The following is a 17,273-nucleotide window of genomic DNA, read 5'->3' as shown; positions in this document are numbered from 1 at the left end:
TCCTTCAACGTGTGGTTTATTTCACCAAACATGTTTTCAGGATTTACTTATGCAGAAGCGTGTATCAGTATTAACTGCTTTTCATTTATTAATTATGTGGATGGGGGGCAGTCAGTATGTGCATGTGCGAGTACAGGTACTCACAGAGTCTGGAAGAGGGCACTGGAGCCTCTGGAACTGGAGTTACATGCAGTTATGAGCCTCTGGATATGGATGCTAGGAACCAAACTGGCTCTCTGGAAAAGCAGCAAGTGCTCTTAACTGCTGAGCCATTTCTCTAGCCTCTTAACTGCTTAAAGACCGATTAATAGTTCCACTGAGTATGTGACCATTTCCCTTGTATATCTGCCATTACCAGACAGAGCCACTGTTTCTACCTTTTGACTACTTTGAGTAACAGAGCTACAAATGCTGTTGTACAACCCTCCCCCCTTGTCTAACTCTGAATAGTAAAACAAATATAAAAACTGAGAAGAATTTCACAGTGTCCAGCATCCAATGACAAGAAAATCATCACTTGACAAGTAGGAAAAGTGTGCCAAAAGAAAGTCAGATCCCAAAATAACAGACATGGGTACAATTAATAGGAGCATGGAATTGGCTTTATAAATAAACTTCACATGTACAAGAAAACACAGCAAACTATAAAAATGATGAGAGTAACTGAAAATACTTACAAAAAGAAAAATGAGCCGGGCATGGTGGCGCACGCCTTTAATCCCAGCATTCAGGAGGCAGAGGCAGATGGATCTCTGTGAGTTCAAGGCCAGCCTGGTCTCAACAGTGAGTCCAGGCCAGCTGTGACTACAGAGAGACCCTATCTCAAAAAGACCAAAAAAAAGAAAAAGAAAATAAAAGAAAAATGAAAATTTAACTTCCAAAAGTTAAGAAACAAAATATTGGGGCTGGAGAGATGGTTCAGTGGTTAAAAGCACTAGCTGCTTTTATAGAGGACCTAGGTTTGACTCCCAGCACCCACATGGTGGCAAATAACCATCCATAACTCCAGTTCCAGGGAAATCTGATGCCCTCTTCTGACCTCTGCCAGGTATTGCACAACATGAGTGCACTTACATACACACAGGCAATGCATTCATACACATTAATAATAATAATAATAATAAAGAAACAAAATATCATCAAGGAAAAATGGGGCTCAGTTGGTTAAGAGTGCTTGTTTAGCATGCTTGAAGCCTTGAGTTCAATCCCTAGCATCACATAAAACAGACATAGAGGAGTGTGAAATTATGTAATCCCAGGATTTAGGAGGCAGAAGGAAGATTAGGAGATTAAGATCATCCTCAGCTACTTAGCAAATTCAAGGCCACTATGGGATGAGGCCTTGTCTCATCAGCAATAAATACAAACAAAAAACCCAAAATGAAATGCAAAGAGATGAGTTCAATCCCTAGCATCACATAAAACAGACATAGAGGAGTGTGAAATTATGTAATCCCAGGATTTAGGAGGCAGAAGGAAGATTAGGAGATTAAGATCATCCTCAGCTACTTAGCAAATTCAAGGCCACTATGGGATGAGGCCTTGTCTCATCAGCAATAAATACAAACAAAAAACCCAAAATGAAATGCAAAGAGAATCACAGAAATTGAAAAGATAATCTCATATTTCATATGGAAACACACACACACACACACACACACACACACACACACACACACACACATACACATATACATATAGAGGTCATGGCCTTTCAGAAACAAAGGAGGCTTTATGAATAGTTGGAAATTCTCCACAGCCAAAGAAACTAAATTTACATAGCCAAACTCAGTTAATCTCAAATGCTGTAAATGTGAAGCAAACCATACCCAGGTACATTTGCTGCTAGAAACTGACTCACTGCCAATCTCGGAAGCAGGCAAAGACACACTTCACACATCACAAAGACAAGATGAGGTGGTCAGTGGAGTCCCAGAGAACCAGCAAAGCTGTAACTCCAAACAGAAACTCTTTCTTTTTTTCTTTTTGTTGGAGAGAGGGTCTCTCTATAGCCACAGCTGGCCTGGAACTCAACTCACTGTGTAGCCCAGACTGGCCTCGATTTCATATAGTGGTGTGCCACCACTATGGCCAGAAAACCAGGTCCAAATGCGGGCTTGCAGACATACAGAAGCCCTGTATGATCATTATCAATGTTAAAGGCCCTCCCTCCCTGCCAAACTCTTAACCCCAGTGAGGCTCCTCCTCTCTTTCTCTCTCTCTCTCTCTCTCTCTCCCTCCCTCCCCTCCCCTCCCTCTCTCTCTCCCCCTCTCCCTCCCCCTCTCCCTCTCCTCCCTCCCTTCCTTTTTTAGACAAGGTCTTGCTATGTATCCCTGGCTGGCCTCAAACTTGCAGTGCCCCTGCTTCAACCTCCTAAGTGCTAGGGGCCATGGTTGTATGCCACTTCGCCCAGTTAGGGCCAGTTTCTGAAGCAGAGGAAAACTACCAGGTAAAAATGTACACTGACATAAAGGAATGAACAGCATCACACAAAATGGAAATGTGGGTCAAAGACCTAGACAACTACACATTCTTCTAAAAAGACAACTATTTAAAGCATATAAAATAGTACAAATGGGTTGACTGACAGCTCACATACAATTCCAGCATTTCACAGGCTGAGAGGCAGGAGACTGGTTTGAGTTTTTGGCCAGCTTGAGCTAAAGGATGAGTTCAGGTCAGTCAGAAGCACAGAGCAAGCCTGTCTCAGAACCACACAGCAAAGCAAACACTGAGGGTTCCAATACACAAACATGAACACAACTCAAAAGCTGTGCTATTGAGGGTTCTTCTGCTGCTAGAAATGAAATCCGAGGTCCAAGGACCCCATCAATACCATAAAAAGCACACAAGGAAAAAGCAAAAGTGAAAGTGAGTCAGCAAGGCAGACCTTACTTTTGCAGAAGGGTGTCTCGGTGGCCAGTCAGATCCAGCAGCACACACAGGACTGGGAAGCTTGGTGGGCTCTTATCCCTAGTGCAAGAAGCTGAATCTTTTCCCTTTGGCTAGTTTAAAGGAATCAGCACAAAAGAAGAAGAGCTCCATTGCCCCAGGCCATCAGGCTCAGGAATGCATCCAGGCCTTTCCTTGGGGGCTAGAGAGATGGCTCAGTGGCTAAGAGCACCAGCTGCTTTTATAGAAGACCCAGCACCCACATGGTGGCCTGCAACCGTCTGTAAGGTTAACTCCAGTTCAATGCCCTCTTCTGACTTCCGTGGGCATTGCACAGCACGGGTACATGCAGGCATAACATTCATATGCATTAATGTTTTCTTTAAAAAAAGATTAGAATTCTTTTGTCATAAACCAAGTTCCAAGTTTTACAGGGTTTGAAAGAAGACTAACATTTAACGTTTCTTACAATGCTACAAGTTGAGTGACAGGACAGGCACTGAGTAGGCAGTATAAACACTTGAACCACCTAGTAAAAAGGGAGAATGGCAGTGGTATGTACTCCTGTTACTACCCGGCAGGAGTGTGAATACTGTTAGTCAACGCTGCAGGATCTAGGATCATCTGGGAGACATCTCTGGGCATGCCTCCTGTTTCTGGAGTAAGTTCATTGAAGTGGAAGACCCACTAAATGTATGCAGCACCACTGCACAAGCTAGGGCCCCAGGCTGGGGGTCGGGGGGTAGGGTGAGCGGAGCAGTAAGTGGGCTTTCTTGTTCTCTTCTCACCTTCCAGACTGGATTCACTATGACCAGATGCCTCAAGCTCCCCTGGCACGCCTTCTCTGCCATGAAGGACTGGACCCTTGAACTGTAAGCAAAATAAACCCCTTCTCCCCTAAGTTGCATCTGTCAGGAATTTTGTCACAGCAACAAGAAAAGTGACTACTACGTGTCAGCAAACCACAATCGTGTCAGTAAACCACCATCGTTGAAAACAGTACATCATTGATACAAAAGGAAATGAGGAGACAGAAGCCTACTGGCAGTGGTGCAAAGCAGACTGCTGGTAGCAACTGCCCATCAACAGGAAATAGCAGCGGTCAGCACTCTAGGAGAACATGAAGCAGGACTACACTGGGAAACCAACACCCCCAGTAACTGGACCAAACATCAAGAGGTGGGTGTGGAGCACCTTAATGCCACCAACTAATTTAATTGCATATTTATTTTTCCAACAAGAGCAAAACAGACTCTTTGTCAGCGCCCAACAAGAGCAGAGACTGACCAAACCAATGTTTTGTGAATGAAGTCTGAGAGTTTAAAATAATGCAGTGACTGATCATTAGTAAAATGCTGGGGGCTATGTGTAGTGGTGTACACCTTTAATTCCAGGTAGAGGCAGGAGGGTCTTTGTGAATTTGAGTCTAGCCTGGAACACACAGCCAATTCCAGGCAAACCAGGGCTACACAGTAAAGTTATCTGGAGGAGCTGGAGAAATGACTCAGTGGTTAAGGGCACTTTATGCTCTTGCAGAGGACCTGGGTTTGGTTCAAAGCACCTACATGGTAGCTCACAACTGCAACTCCAGTTCCAAGGGATCTGATGCCCTCTTCTGATATCTGCAGGTACTGCATGGACAAGGTACACATACATACATGAAGGCAGAATACACATACACATTAAAAAAATTGAAAAAGACATCTTTTAAAAATTATCTGGACTAGCTGGGTGTGGTCATGCATGCCTTTACTCTCAGCATTTGGGAGGCAGAGGCATGAGGATTTCTGTGAATTTGATTGAGGCTAGTCTGGTCTACAGAGTGAGTTCCAGGCCAGCAGAAGACAGGAACACTCTGTCTTTGAAACGAAAAAGAAAAATACCCAAATTATTTAGAAAGTCAAAAGAATACTTAAGGACTGGCATGCTGGCTCTGTGCCTACAATACAGGCCTTAGGCAGATGAGGACAGTGGATCACCAACTGGAAGCACTCTGGACTACACAGAGACCAAAACAAAAAATAATAATTAAAGAATAAAACCCACTTCTAGACAACCCATAGGTCAAAGAATAAGTGATAATAAAAATACATATAAAGTGTTTTGAGGGGCTGGGTAGATGGTGCAGTGGGTAAGAGCATTTGCTATATGAGCCCGAGGACCTGAGTTTGAAGCTGGGCGTGCTACATGTGCCTGTGACAGGAGGGGCAGAGACAGGCAGGTCCTAGGAGTTCACTGGCAGCCAGCCTAGCTAATAAATATGGCAAGCTTCTGGCTCCGTGAGAGACTGTCTCAAAGGGTAAGATGGACAGCAATACAGGAAGACACCCAATGTTGTCCCCTGACCTCTGCATGCACACTCGCACCTGCACAGTGCAGTCACCCAAAATGCTCTGAAGAGAATGAAGAATTCGATCCATAACAGTATGGGTGACACAGCTAAAAGAGGACATCTATCTACTCGCAGAAGAATGGAAAAGGGTTAGAGCAAAAGCAATGAAAGAATTCAATGTGGCTCTTAGAAGAGATGGACAAAACCGATACATCTTTAGCCTGTCTTATCAGGAGAAAGGGAGCTGAACACTAGGACGCGTTCACCCCTCTTTGTCTCCTGACTGTGGTTGTGACCCGACCAGCTGCTTTGAGCTCGTGCAGCCCTGACTTCCCCATCATGTACTTTGAACTGTGAGCTAAAATAAGCCCTCTCTCCCACAAGGTGCTTTGTCAGAAGTATTTCAGCTCAGCAAACTAAGACAAAAGACACAAGGGAGGTCACAGAAATCCAAATAACAAAGGGCACAACCTGGGCAAATTTGTCTAAAGGCAAGCTAACATACCTAGCAAAGGAACCTCTAGCAAATACACTGAACTCACAGTCAAATACCATCCCAATAAGCAGTTTCCCTTTAGCACAGCTTCACTGAATTCTACGAACTGCTACAGGAGAAATAATACCAACTCTACAAAAACTTTTTCTGAAAATTAAAAAGGAAGAGCATGGGGCTGGAGAGATGGTTCAGTGGTTAAGAACACTGGTTGTTCTTGCAGAAGACCCAGATTCGAATCCCAGCACACACACGGCAGCTAACAACTGTCTGTAACTCCAGTCCCAGGGGATCCGACAGACTCTTCTGTCCTCCGCGGGCATTGCATGACACAGGTGCACTTACCTACAAGCAGGCAATACACGTATACACATAAAATAAAAAAATAAAATATTGAAAAAAAAAAAAAGGAGGCCGGGTGCGTTAGTTCACGTCTTTAATGCCAGCACTAGGGAGGCAGAGGCAGGAGGATCCCTGTGAGTTCAAGGCCAGCCTGGTCTACATAGTGAGTTCCAAGTCAGCTGGGGCTTGGGAGACCCTATCTCAAAAAGACCAAAAAAAGAAAAGAAAAGAAAAGAGGAAGAGCATATAGCCCAGTGTGGTGGTGCACAGATCTCTATGATTTCAAGGCCAGCCTGGGACATAGTTCCAGGCCAGCTGGGCCTACAGGGAGACCCTGTCTCAAAACAAACAAAAACAAAATTTAAAAACTAAAAAGTGCATTTCCGATCTTTTTATTTAAATTTTTTTCTTATTCTTTTTATTTTATGTGTATGAATGTTTTGCCTGCATGTAAGTGCACCCATGTCATGCAATACCCGTGAAGGTCAGAAGAAGGCGTTGAATCCCTTGCAATGGAGTCATGGACAGCTGTTAGCTGCCATGTGCTACTGGGAATTGAACCCGGGTCCTCTATAAGAACAGCCAGTGTTCTTAACCGCTGAGCCATCTCTATAGCACCCCTAGCTTCTTTTTAAAAAGCTTCTTTTTGTTTGTTTTTTATGTGTATGAGTGTTATATTTGAATGTAGGTAAGTGCACCCATGTCATGCAGTTTCTACAGAGGTCAGAAGAGGGCGTTGGATGCCCTGGAACTGAACTCAGGTCCTCTGCAAGAGCAGCCAGTGCTCTTAACCACTGAGTCATCTCCCTAGCCCTTTTAGAAAGCATTTTATTTATTATTTTTATTTTATGTGTACGAGTGTTATGTCTGAATGTAGGTAGGCACACCCATATATAGACAGATGTTAGCCACCATGTGGGTGCTGGAACCAAACGTGGGTCAAGAGCAGCCAGGGTCCCAACTGCTGGGTCATCTCTCTAGCCCCAATATAGTAACTCTTAATGAAGCATTAGCAAGTCTAATGCAGTAGTTTTAAAAGGGGGCAATATATCATGGGAGTTTATCCCAGAAATGCAAAATTGGTCCAACATTTCAAAAATCGTTATTTATTTTAACTAGAATAAATTACCTCAACAAATATAGAATGAAAATTTGACAAAATTCAGTGTCTATTCATGATAATAACTTGCAGTCAACTAAAAATAGAAGTAAACTTCCTCATTTTGATCAACAAATCCTACAGTCAGTTGTTTCCAACTTAAGATCAGCAACAAGAAAAGACTGCTCACTCATGCCATCTACTGACCTTCACTAGGGGTCTCAAGACAGTGGAGCAAGGCAAGAAAAGAGACACACAAGCTGGGCCCAGCACTCAGGAGGTAGAGGCAGGGGGATCTCTGTGAGTTCAAGGCCAGCCTGGTCTACATAGCGAGTTCCAGATCAGCTGGGGCTACAGGGAGAACCTGTTTCAAAAACACACGCACAAAAAGAAAAAAGACATAGACTGAAATGAAAGAAACACAGTATCTACAGATAAGGTGGTGATGGGCATAGAAAAATTCTAAGAAATCTACTAAAGACAAGAGATAAGTTTTCACAGGATACAGGGTCATTCCATTTATATACACTAGCAATAAACAGCTAACAAATTCTGATATGTACCCCGCCACATATAAACTCTGTACATTAATTCTACAAAACGGTGCTAAGAATAAACTTAGATGACCTTTATAAATTGAAAATTATACCACGTTTGTGGTCTAGAGGACTCAATACTGTTATGATGTCAATTCTTCTCCCAAAGACTCTAGATTCAACACATGCTAATTCAATTCCCCCATTTTTCTGTAGAATTGACATGAGAATTCTAAACTTTACCTAGAAATTCAAGGGATCCAGAATATGTTAAACAATTTTGAAAAAGAACAAAGTGTCAGGTGTGACAGCAGGACTCCTTCTAATTCAGCTCAACCTACACAGTGATTTCCTGGTCAGCATAGGCTACACAGTGAGACGCTGTCTGAGAAAAAGTTGAAAAAGATCTGCTTACCTAGTAAACCATGATTCTACAAATGACCCAGTGATGTAAGAGGTCCACTCAGAAGGCAAGACACACTAATTTGTTTTTGTTGCTGTTGTAAATATCACAACCAAAAGTAGCTTGGGGAAGAAAGGGTTTATTTCATCATACACTTTATGGTTCACCGTACGGAAGGACAGGGTAGGAACCAAAGATAGGAACCTGAAGGAATGAAATGAAGCATAGACCACGGAAGACCCACCAGACCCACCTGCCCCGGGATGGCATCACCCACAGTGGGCTAGGTCCCCATACATCAGCTAGCAATTAAGAAAATGCCTCCACCCAGGTTTGAGTCCCAGCACCCACATGGTGACTAACAATGGTCAGTAACTCCAGTTCCAGTGGTCACCTCTTCTAACCTCCGAGTACGCATTGCATGCATGGGTGCACTTACATACAAGAAGGCAATACACTCACTCATACACATAAAATAACAATAATTAACTATTAAAAAAAAATTCCTCAAAGACACGTCCACAGGTCAATCTGATGGAAGCAATTCCTTAACTGAGGTTCTCTCTTTCCAAGTGTGTCAAGTTGACAACTGAAGCCAACCATGGCACAGACCAACGGACCTTAATATACTAGAGAAGGAAAAGACACTGACATGCTCCCAATTCCAATGCAACTATACATCAAGAAACAATTACTTTTTGTGGTCTGGTTGGTGAAGCATCAAAGGAGATTCAAAACTATGTGAAAGAGCTTTTCCAATGCAACGTCCCACAGAGGAGTTCGTGTGTGCCTCACAGCCATGCCAGCTGAGGGTCCACTGCAGTCCATGCAGGTCTTTGGACATCAGCGGCACACTGCAAACCAGGAAACAGCCTCATCAAGGTGAAGGGGAGCCTCCTGCAGATGATCGAGCCGCACATGCTGCAGTACAAGTTCTTAGTCAGTTTTGCTTCTGAGCAAGGAGCAGTTTGCTGGCATGGACAGCAGGGTCATGTGAAGGGTGGTGGTCACATGGCCCAGACTTATGCTATTCGACAGTCCATCTCCAAAGCCCTGGTGGCCTACTTTACCAGAAATACATGGATGAGGCTTCAAAGGAGATCAAAGACATTCTTATCCAGCATGAGTGGACCCTGCTGGTAGCCGATCTCCATCGCTGCAAGTCCAAAAAAGTTTGGAGGTCCTGAAGCCTGAGCTCACTACCAGAAATTCTACCAATAAGCCCATTACGAGGATCAGGGTTTACCTTTGTAATAAACATTGCGGAATTATCAAAAAAGTTTAAAAAAAAAAGTATGTAAGTGAGCCATAGCTGTATTTTTCATCTATTTCAATCAGAACAACCGACCCAAGAGAACAGTGCACAGGAGACTCAGCTCCCAAAGAGCTACAAAAGTTACAAGACACTGCCATTCCACTCCCTCAGTTATTTCTGTTTATGAAAATAATTTTCACTTGAAAATGTTAACACTTGATCTCAACAGGCAATCAGCTGTGTCTCCAACCCTCACGCCTCATCCACTTACAGCCGAAAGAATGTCTGTGTGCTCCAGGTCAATTTTATTTTTTGGTTTATTTTTTTAATTAAATTTTTTAAAAATTGAGACAGGGTCTCTGGTAGGCTCAGCTGTCCTGTAACTCACTATCTAGAGGACAGAAGAGGCTGTCGGATCCCCTGGGACTGGAGTTACAGACAGTTGTTAGCTGCCATGTGGGTGCTGGGATTTGAACCGGGTCTTCTGTAAGAACAACCAGTGCTCTTAACTGCTGAGCCATCTCTCCAGCCCCCTCCTCTGGCTCTTAAAATCTTTCCGCCCCCTCTTCCACAGTGGTCCCTAAGCCCTGGGTGGGTGGATTTTAATATAGGAGTCCTGTCCAAGGACCCACACTCTGAAGCCTCTTATTCTCTGTAGGTCACTTGAAAATGTTAACACTTGATCTCAACAGGCAATCAGCTGTGTCTCCAACCCTCACGCCTCATCCACTTACAGCCGAAAGAATGTCTGTGTGCTCCAGGTCAATTTTATTTTTTGGTTTATTTTTTTAATTAAATTTTTTAAAAATTGAGACAGGGTCTCTGGTAGGCTCAGCTGTCCTGTAACTCACTATCTAGACCAGGCTGGCCTCAGTCTCACAGAGATCTGTCCAGCCCTGTTTCCTGAGTGCTGGGATTAAAGGCGTGTGCCATGCCTGGTTAGAAGAATAATTTATAATAGTAAAATCTGGAAGCTGTGTGCTGGAGAGATAGCTGAGTGGTTAAAAACAATGGCTGCTCCTTCAGAGGACCCAGGTTTGATTCTCAGCACCCACACAATCGCTAACAATTGTCCATAACTCTAGTTCCAGGGGATCCAACACCCTCTTCTGACCTCCACGGGTACTGCACGACACAGGTGCACATACTCATATACAGGCAATACACTCATACACATAAAATATAAAAACAAAAACCTAGAAGCTAAAATGCAGTATGTATCCATAAAAATGGACAGTACACAGCAATGAAAATGAAAACAGCACTTAACCTCACTTATGCTGAATGATTACAGTCACAAAATTCAAAACACCTGGAAAAGCAAGCTGCACTATTTAGATTTAAATATTTAAATGTTACACTAACAGAGGCAAGTCGGTGTGTGACAGCTCAGCAGGAGGTCAAGTCCTGAGGTCGGGAGAGACAAGAACAGCCACAGGGAGCATTGAGGTTAGTGTCAGCATCAAGAACAAGCTCAGCCAAGACTGAGTGAAGTCCTTTCTATTGAGTGCACAGGAGACACCGAAAGCACACCACCTAGAGATGGAGCAGAAAAGGCATGGAAGCCAGAAGAGGAGGAATGCTGTGAAGCACTGCGTGTGCACAGGACATGGCACTCATGACCTCACAGCAGCTGTGGATGCTTGCACAAGGTCCAGTCTTTCAACATTCCATCATGGATGGGGGTATATTGGCTACTTTTTATTGCTGTGATAAAATACCATGACCCAAGACAACTTAAGAGAGTTTATTTGGCTCATGGTTCTGGAGAAGAGTCCACAATGCAAAGGAGGGGCAGCAGCAGGCATAGCCACAAGAAGCTAAGAGATCCCATCCTGTCTATCCACTTCCGGGAGCAGAGAGTGCAGTGAGGCTGCAAACTCTCAAAGCCTGTCTCTCATGATGGGACTTTCTCCAGCAAGGCTCTGTCCTAGAGGTTCCAAAATCTCCCCCAACAGGGGGAGACTGCCACCAACCAGGGACCAAGTGTCCACATACTTGAGCCTAAGGGGGGCATTTCTCATTTAAGCCACTACTGCGAAGTGTGGTGGTGCACACCTTTCATCTCCACAGAGGCAGGCAGTCTCTTTGAGTTCAAGGCCAGCCTGGTCTCCACTGTGACATATGGAGTTCCAGACCAGCTAGGGCTACATAATGAGACCCTGTCTCAAAAAAACGATAATTTACTTTATGTATCTGTTAGAGTGTGTGCCTGTGTGTATGGATGCCCTCAGAGGCCAGAACAGGGTACCAGATTCCCTGGAGCTGTAGTTAAAGGCAGTTGTAAACTCTGTTAAAAAGGCAGTTGTAAGCTGTCCTAAGTGAGTGCGTAAAAAAAAAAAAAAAAGGGAAGAGGGTGACAAAAACAGAAGCAGGGAAGGGAAGCCACCACTTCAGTGCTGCGGCCACAGCGAGCCCCTGTGGAGCTGCCCCCAGCTGTGGCAAGTAATCACCCATGCTCATGCAAATAACCCTAATTCAACCCAGTGAGTAACACACAGAACCCTATCAAAGACCAAGGGAGCTTGTTGTGAAGAAAGGTTTCAGAGAGAGAGGGTATGGGGGGGGGGGTAAAGGCCAAAATACATGCTTGTATGAAATTGTGAAATGAAAAAAAAATCTGAGTGAAAGAAAATTTCAGATTGACTACGCTCTTTCAATTCCTGGTGACACAGGGTCTTTTTACTCTTTTGCTCGTTCATTCACTCATTAATTCAACTATTCTGAGTACCTAATGTATGTCAGGTTGAACATTGTTCTTAGTTAAAATACACACAAAAAGGAGCTTGGAGAGATGGCTCAGCAGCTAACAGCACTTGCTGCTTTTGTAAAGGGCCAGCATTTGGGTCTAGCAACCATGTCAGGCAGCTTATAACCACCTCCAGCTCCAGGGGACCAATGCCTTCTTCTGACCTTTGAGGGGCACTGCACGCATGTAGTGTATATACAACGCATAATTAAAACCAAAAAATAAATCTCTGAAAAATACACAAGAATTCAGGGGTGGTGGTATCTCTGTGAGATCAAAGCCAGCCTGGTCTACACAGAGAGTTTCATATCAGCTGGGGCTACAGAGAAACAATGTTTCAAAAATCCAAAATGAAATAAAACCCCCACAAAAATACTGTGTTCATGGAACTCCTATTACGATAAAGACATACAAAGGATAAGTGAAATGGACTGGGACCGCTGGAACCAGATCTGAGGACAAGTAAAGCAGGTCAGGGCTCTTCAGAGGGAAGGAGGTGAGAGGAACACTGACCTGGCTTGGTAAACACTGGGGAGATGTAGCTACTGAAACTCTACCACCAAGATGCCTTGCAGCTGGGAGCTGTCTTCAGGAAGCCCATGGCTGGAAGGCAGCTGAATGGCCAGGGAAGAAGTGGCCTAGGCCTGGCAGGTGGCGAGCCATCCACACTGGAGCCCAATGCTTCTCAAACTGCCCCAGAGACCAACTGGAAAACAGAAGACAGTGACTACTACTGGCCACAGGAGCAAGGCACAGAAGACAGGAACTGCTCAGAACACAGCTACTTGCATCCAGAAAGCAAGAGAGAAGAAAAGAGCCTCAGATGTGGGACATGCCAATTGGTTGCAAAAGCTCCCCTAGAACCCAAAAGCTTTTGGGGAACAATGTCCCACTAAGACTTAACCTGTGTCAGAGATCAGATCAAGCCTAAAGGCCTCAAGGTCTCTATTAAGGGGAAGAATGGAATCAAGGAAGGAGGAAGGCTTGAGAACTGTGTCCAAGAAAAAGTGTTTGGATAGTTCAGGAGACGATCCAACACACAGAACTGTCTATAACTAAAAATATGTGAAAGTTCTAGCTTTTCATGAAACTGCATCACCAAAGAAACCCTGAGACCAGACACAAAAGCCCAAAGCACCACACAGGTGGCCAGCTTGTGGACTGTATGGATAAGGAAGCAGACGCCCTCACCTACTATGGGTGCGGCCAGCCAAGGCCAGGAGAGACAGCCCAGAGGACAGGCATGGGAACATTTTGATGGCAGACAGAAATCCTTTCCTCTCACTACGACTCAGCCCACCGCCCACAAGGGAGGACCAAGGAGCCCACTGAAGCTGCAGCCACTCACCGGCTGGTCAAGACCGCTGTGCCTCTCCTCCTTCTCCACGGTCCTCCGGCAGTCTGGGCACACCCACAGCGGCAGGTGCAGCACGCTGTTGCCCTTGGGAGCCATGGAAAGGGCCAATTTGCTCGCAGTCTTAACGCCACTCTCTAAGAATGAAGAGTCTTTCCGTTCACTTCTGCATAGAAGACAATAATCCCCAGCGGGGTAGGGTGGTGTCTTATGATTCATGCCAAAACTAAAAGGAGTCTGGAATAGAAAAAAAATTCTATGTTCAAAACCTGAGCCAGAAAGCCAAGGCTGTTTAAAAAAAAAAAAGAAAAAAAAATATATATTTCTAAAATAAAACATGTATTTATATCTTACGTAGAAAAACAGAAAATAGGAGACACATAAAACTGAACCTAGTATTCTAGAAACTCGAGACATTTCAAATAAAATAGCAACACCATAAAGAAAAACTTCATCCTCCATCTAGACTCATTACTTCCCAGGACAAAGTCCTTGAGACAACCCCACAGCTGCCTTCCCTGAACCAGGTGTGAAGCTACCTGACCAGAGGCAGCTACACACAAGGTCTTGCACCAAGGCAGTAACACTGGCTTAAAAGCATCTCTGGGGTGAGCTGCCCACAGTCTAAACTCCAGATAAACCACAAAGAGCCCGACAGCAGCCACATACTCAAAACCCAAATTCCCAGGCGCTATGATCACAAAGCTGAATTCATAGCCAGTTACCTAATTTCAACTGCTGCTTTTTCAAAACTATAGAGTAAACGTGGGCGTGGCCTGAGGAAGAGGCAAGATTGCTACTCTAGGTACCCTCCCTCTGCCTTGGGATGCGCAAGGAGGCTAAGGCTCTTGAGTTTGGAAATGGGCTTCAAGTACCAAGACCAAGAAGCAGGCGGCAAGATTTGAACTCAGTAGATGATCTGGACCCTTCCATGGTATTGCTGACCACCCACTGAGGGACACCTGCAGGCATAGAGCAGTAGACCCAGCAGAGAGGCATGGCTGTGCAGCACCATGCAAAGGATGCAAAAGCTCACAGCAGATCGCCCTTCGCCTCTCCTGTCACAGCCATCAGATGGGAGGAGCAGCTCCATCCGGGGATTTTTCTCTGGTACCCAGTTGGCCATGCCAAGCCAGCTCTTAAGATCTTCCCTTGGCCCTATGGCTCTCCCTGGCCTGTCACTGCTGCTCGTTCATCCAGACTATAAGTGTGTACCAACACAGCTGACCTACAACCAACCCAGAGCTCCCACCTGGACCCCAGGGTACCCACAAGAACTGTGGCTGAAACCTGGAGCCGAATGAGGAGATGAATGACCAATGAAGGAATGACTGCACCTTTGCAGGTAAAAGGCTTTCACCTTTACACCCACAAGGCTGAGGGTCTGACTAGGCCCAGCTAAGCAGTCATCTGAGTATCCGGCAGGGCAAGAAGAAAGCTCTGGAGACCCTGCAGACCTGCAAAACCTCAGAGCACACAAAGAGCACCTTTTTCAACACCAACAGGTCTGGAATGTCTACATTATGTGAATTTCAAAACTCAACCTCACTTAACTTTTCTTTTCCCTGTCACAAGCAGAAGAGCCACAGCCACTGGAGGATGTGCTGGGCTCCTCTGTACCATAGCACAGGTCAGAATGCAGTGCAACAGCCAAACTGCTGTGAGATGCCCCCTCGGCACCCACCACATGCATGGATCTGGAAGTGGTTTAGATTTCAGCTTTTTTCAGATTCTGGAATATTTGCATATATATTAAGCTATCTTGGGATGGGCCCAAAATTTATGACTATGAAACTTTAAGTTCCATGTAGACCTTCCACACAGATGGGAGGCAGTGTCTCTTGGTATTTCAAGTGCCCTGCACTGTGACTGCAACACTGAATGTCAAGTGAGGAACTTCCTGTAATAGTGCTGTAATGGCACCTAAAATGCTTTAAACTTGGGAGTATTTCCGATCTTGAACTTTCTGGAGCAGGGGGGCTCACAATGTACTTACTAGGAGCCTACCATATGCCTGGGCCTTGGAGTATGGAGTGAATAAACCTCTGACTTTAAGAAGCTAAGAGCCTCTCCAAAGACCAATGTAAAGAAGATAAAGCAGAGCTGGGATGGCCACTATAATCAGCACATGTATAAGTGGGAGGCCAGGCTGGGCTAGTGGGAGATCCTGTCTCAAAAAACAAAATAGAGGGGATGGAGAGATGGCTCAGTGGTTAAGAGCACTGGCTGCTCTTGCAGAGGACCCGGGTTCGATTCCCAGCACCCACAGAGTGGCTAACAACCATCTGTAACTGTAGTTCCAAGGGAATCCAACACCCTCTTCTGACCTCCTTGGGCATGGCACGATATGGATGCACTTATACACATGCACTCATACACAAAATTTTTTTTAAATAAAATATTTTAAAAATAGGGGCTGGAGAGATGGCTCAGTGGTTAAGAACACTGGTTGTTCTTGCAGAAGACCTGGGTTCGAATCCCAGCACCCACATGGCAGCTAACAACTGTCTGTAACTCCAGTCCCAGGGGATCTGATGGTCTCTTCTGAACTTCGCGGGCATTGCACGACATGGGTGCACTTACGTACATGCAGACAATGCACGCATACACATAAAATAAAAATAATAAATAAAAATTTAAAAATAAAATAAAATAGAGCTGGGCGGGAAGGCACACGCCTTTAATTCCCAGCACTTTGGAGGCAGAGGCAAGCAGATCTTTGTGAGATCAAGGCCAGTCAGCCTGATCTACATAATTACATAGTAAATTCTAGGCCAGCTGGAGCTACAGAGACCCTATCTCAAAAAGCCAAAAAAAAAAAAAGAGAGAGAGAGAGAGAGAGAAAAAGGATAAAATAAATTAGTAGAAAGTGTATGTTAAGGAAAAAGCCACAGAGTTCCGGTGCTGGGAGCCAGGAAGAGCCTCTCTCACTTAGGTGACAATGAGGGCTGCCTTGAGGAAATACTTATATGTCACAGACACCTACCAGTACAGGAGCACTCAAAGGCACAAAGCGCAAGGGCAGCAGGGGGTTAGGGGGGTGCTCAGGCACTGGGGCTATAGAAGAGCACCATCAAGATATGGTGAGACAGGAGTGAGGCCAAGTGCAGCTCCCAGGGCTCCAGGCTGAACTGAATACCTACTATGGGCCATGAAATGCAGAGACAAGTAACCGGAGCCACAGTGTACTGCTGTTGTGAAGAGCAGTTTAGGGCCTTTGTGTTTCGGAGGTGGTGCCTCCCTGTGTGCCCAAGCTGGCCTCAAACCCCTTGACCCTGGCAATCTACCCATCTCGGTGAACTACAGGTTCACGTGATCAAGACGGTGTTTGAGCAAAAGCAAACAGGGATGCCAATGCTAAAGAAGGAATAATACACGGTCCAAGGGAGGAATAGCACTTAATGCTCAACACGTCCGTGGCCATCAGGAACATAGCCAAGGGCTAAAGCTTCTGCGGCAAGTGGGCATAGCCAGGTAGGGCAGGTCACCCAAGCTGACAGCTCTCCTGTGGGGGGGGGGCATGATCCAACTTCCATCTTAAAGAGCACTTTTGCTGTATGAAAATGAACTCTTGCTGCTGCAGCCGGTTCTGGGTACAGATAGATGGCTCATACTTGTGGAACAGTGTACAAGAACAAGGTGGGACCTATGAGGGGTGCGAAGGGTTGATGGCCTTAACACTATGGAAGAGAAGTCAACAACAGAGCTTCAAAGGCATAGGATAGGAGGGACCAGTGTCAAAAACCTAAAGTCAACTTTGGATGCTGTTCCCATGAACTGCACATCTAATATGGAGTTTGTGTTTGCTGTTCATGAA

The 17,273-nt window shown here is 45.0% G+C and overlaps 1 protein-coding gene and 1 pseudogene across 1 annotated transcript in view; one reads left to right on the top strand and one right to left on the bottom strand.

Annotated features, from left to right (window-relative positions):
• The window catches only part of Fam193a (family with sequence similarity 193 member A), a 79,018-nt gene extending 65,325 nt beyond the window's left edge, over positions 1-13,693 (bottom strand). Inside the window, exon 1 of the mRNA XM_008841849.3 lies at positions 13,451-13,693. Within this exon, the coding sequence (XP_008840071.2) occupies positions 13,451-13,675 (225 nt within the window). The 5' untranslated portion in view covers positions 13,676-13,693. The remainder of the gene's footprint in view (positions 1-13,450) is intronic.
• On the top strand, positions 8,877-9,319 carry LOC103741142 (annotated as a pseudogene).
• Positions 13,694-17,273: the final 3,580 nt, after the last annotated feature.

This window comes from Nannospalax galili, unplaced genomic scaffold, assembly GCF_000622305.1.
Source record: "Nannospalax galili isolate Female #2095 unplaced genomic scaffold, S.galili_v1.0 scaffold101, whole genome shotgun sequence".
NCBI classification, from domain to species: domain Eukaryota; kingdom Metazoa; phylum Chordata; class Mammalia; order Rodentia; family Spalacidae; genus Nannospalax; species Nannospalax galili.
This window is presented reverse-complemented; position numbering and strand designations above follow the sequence as displayed.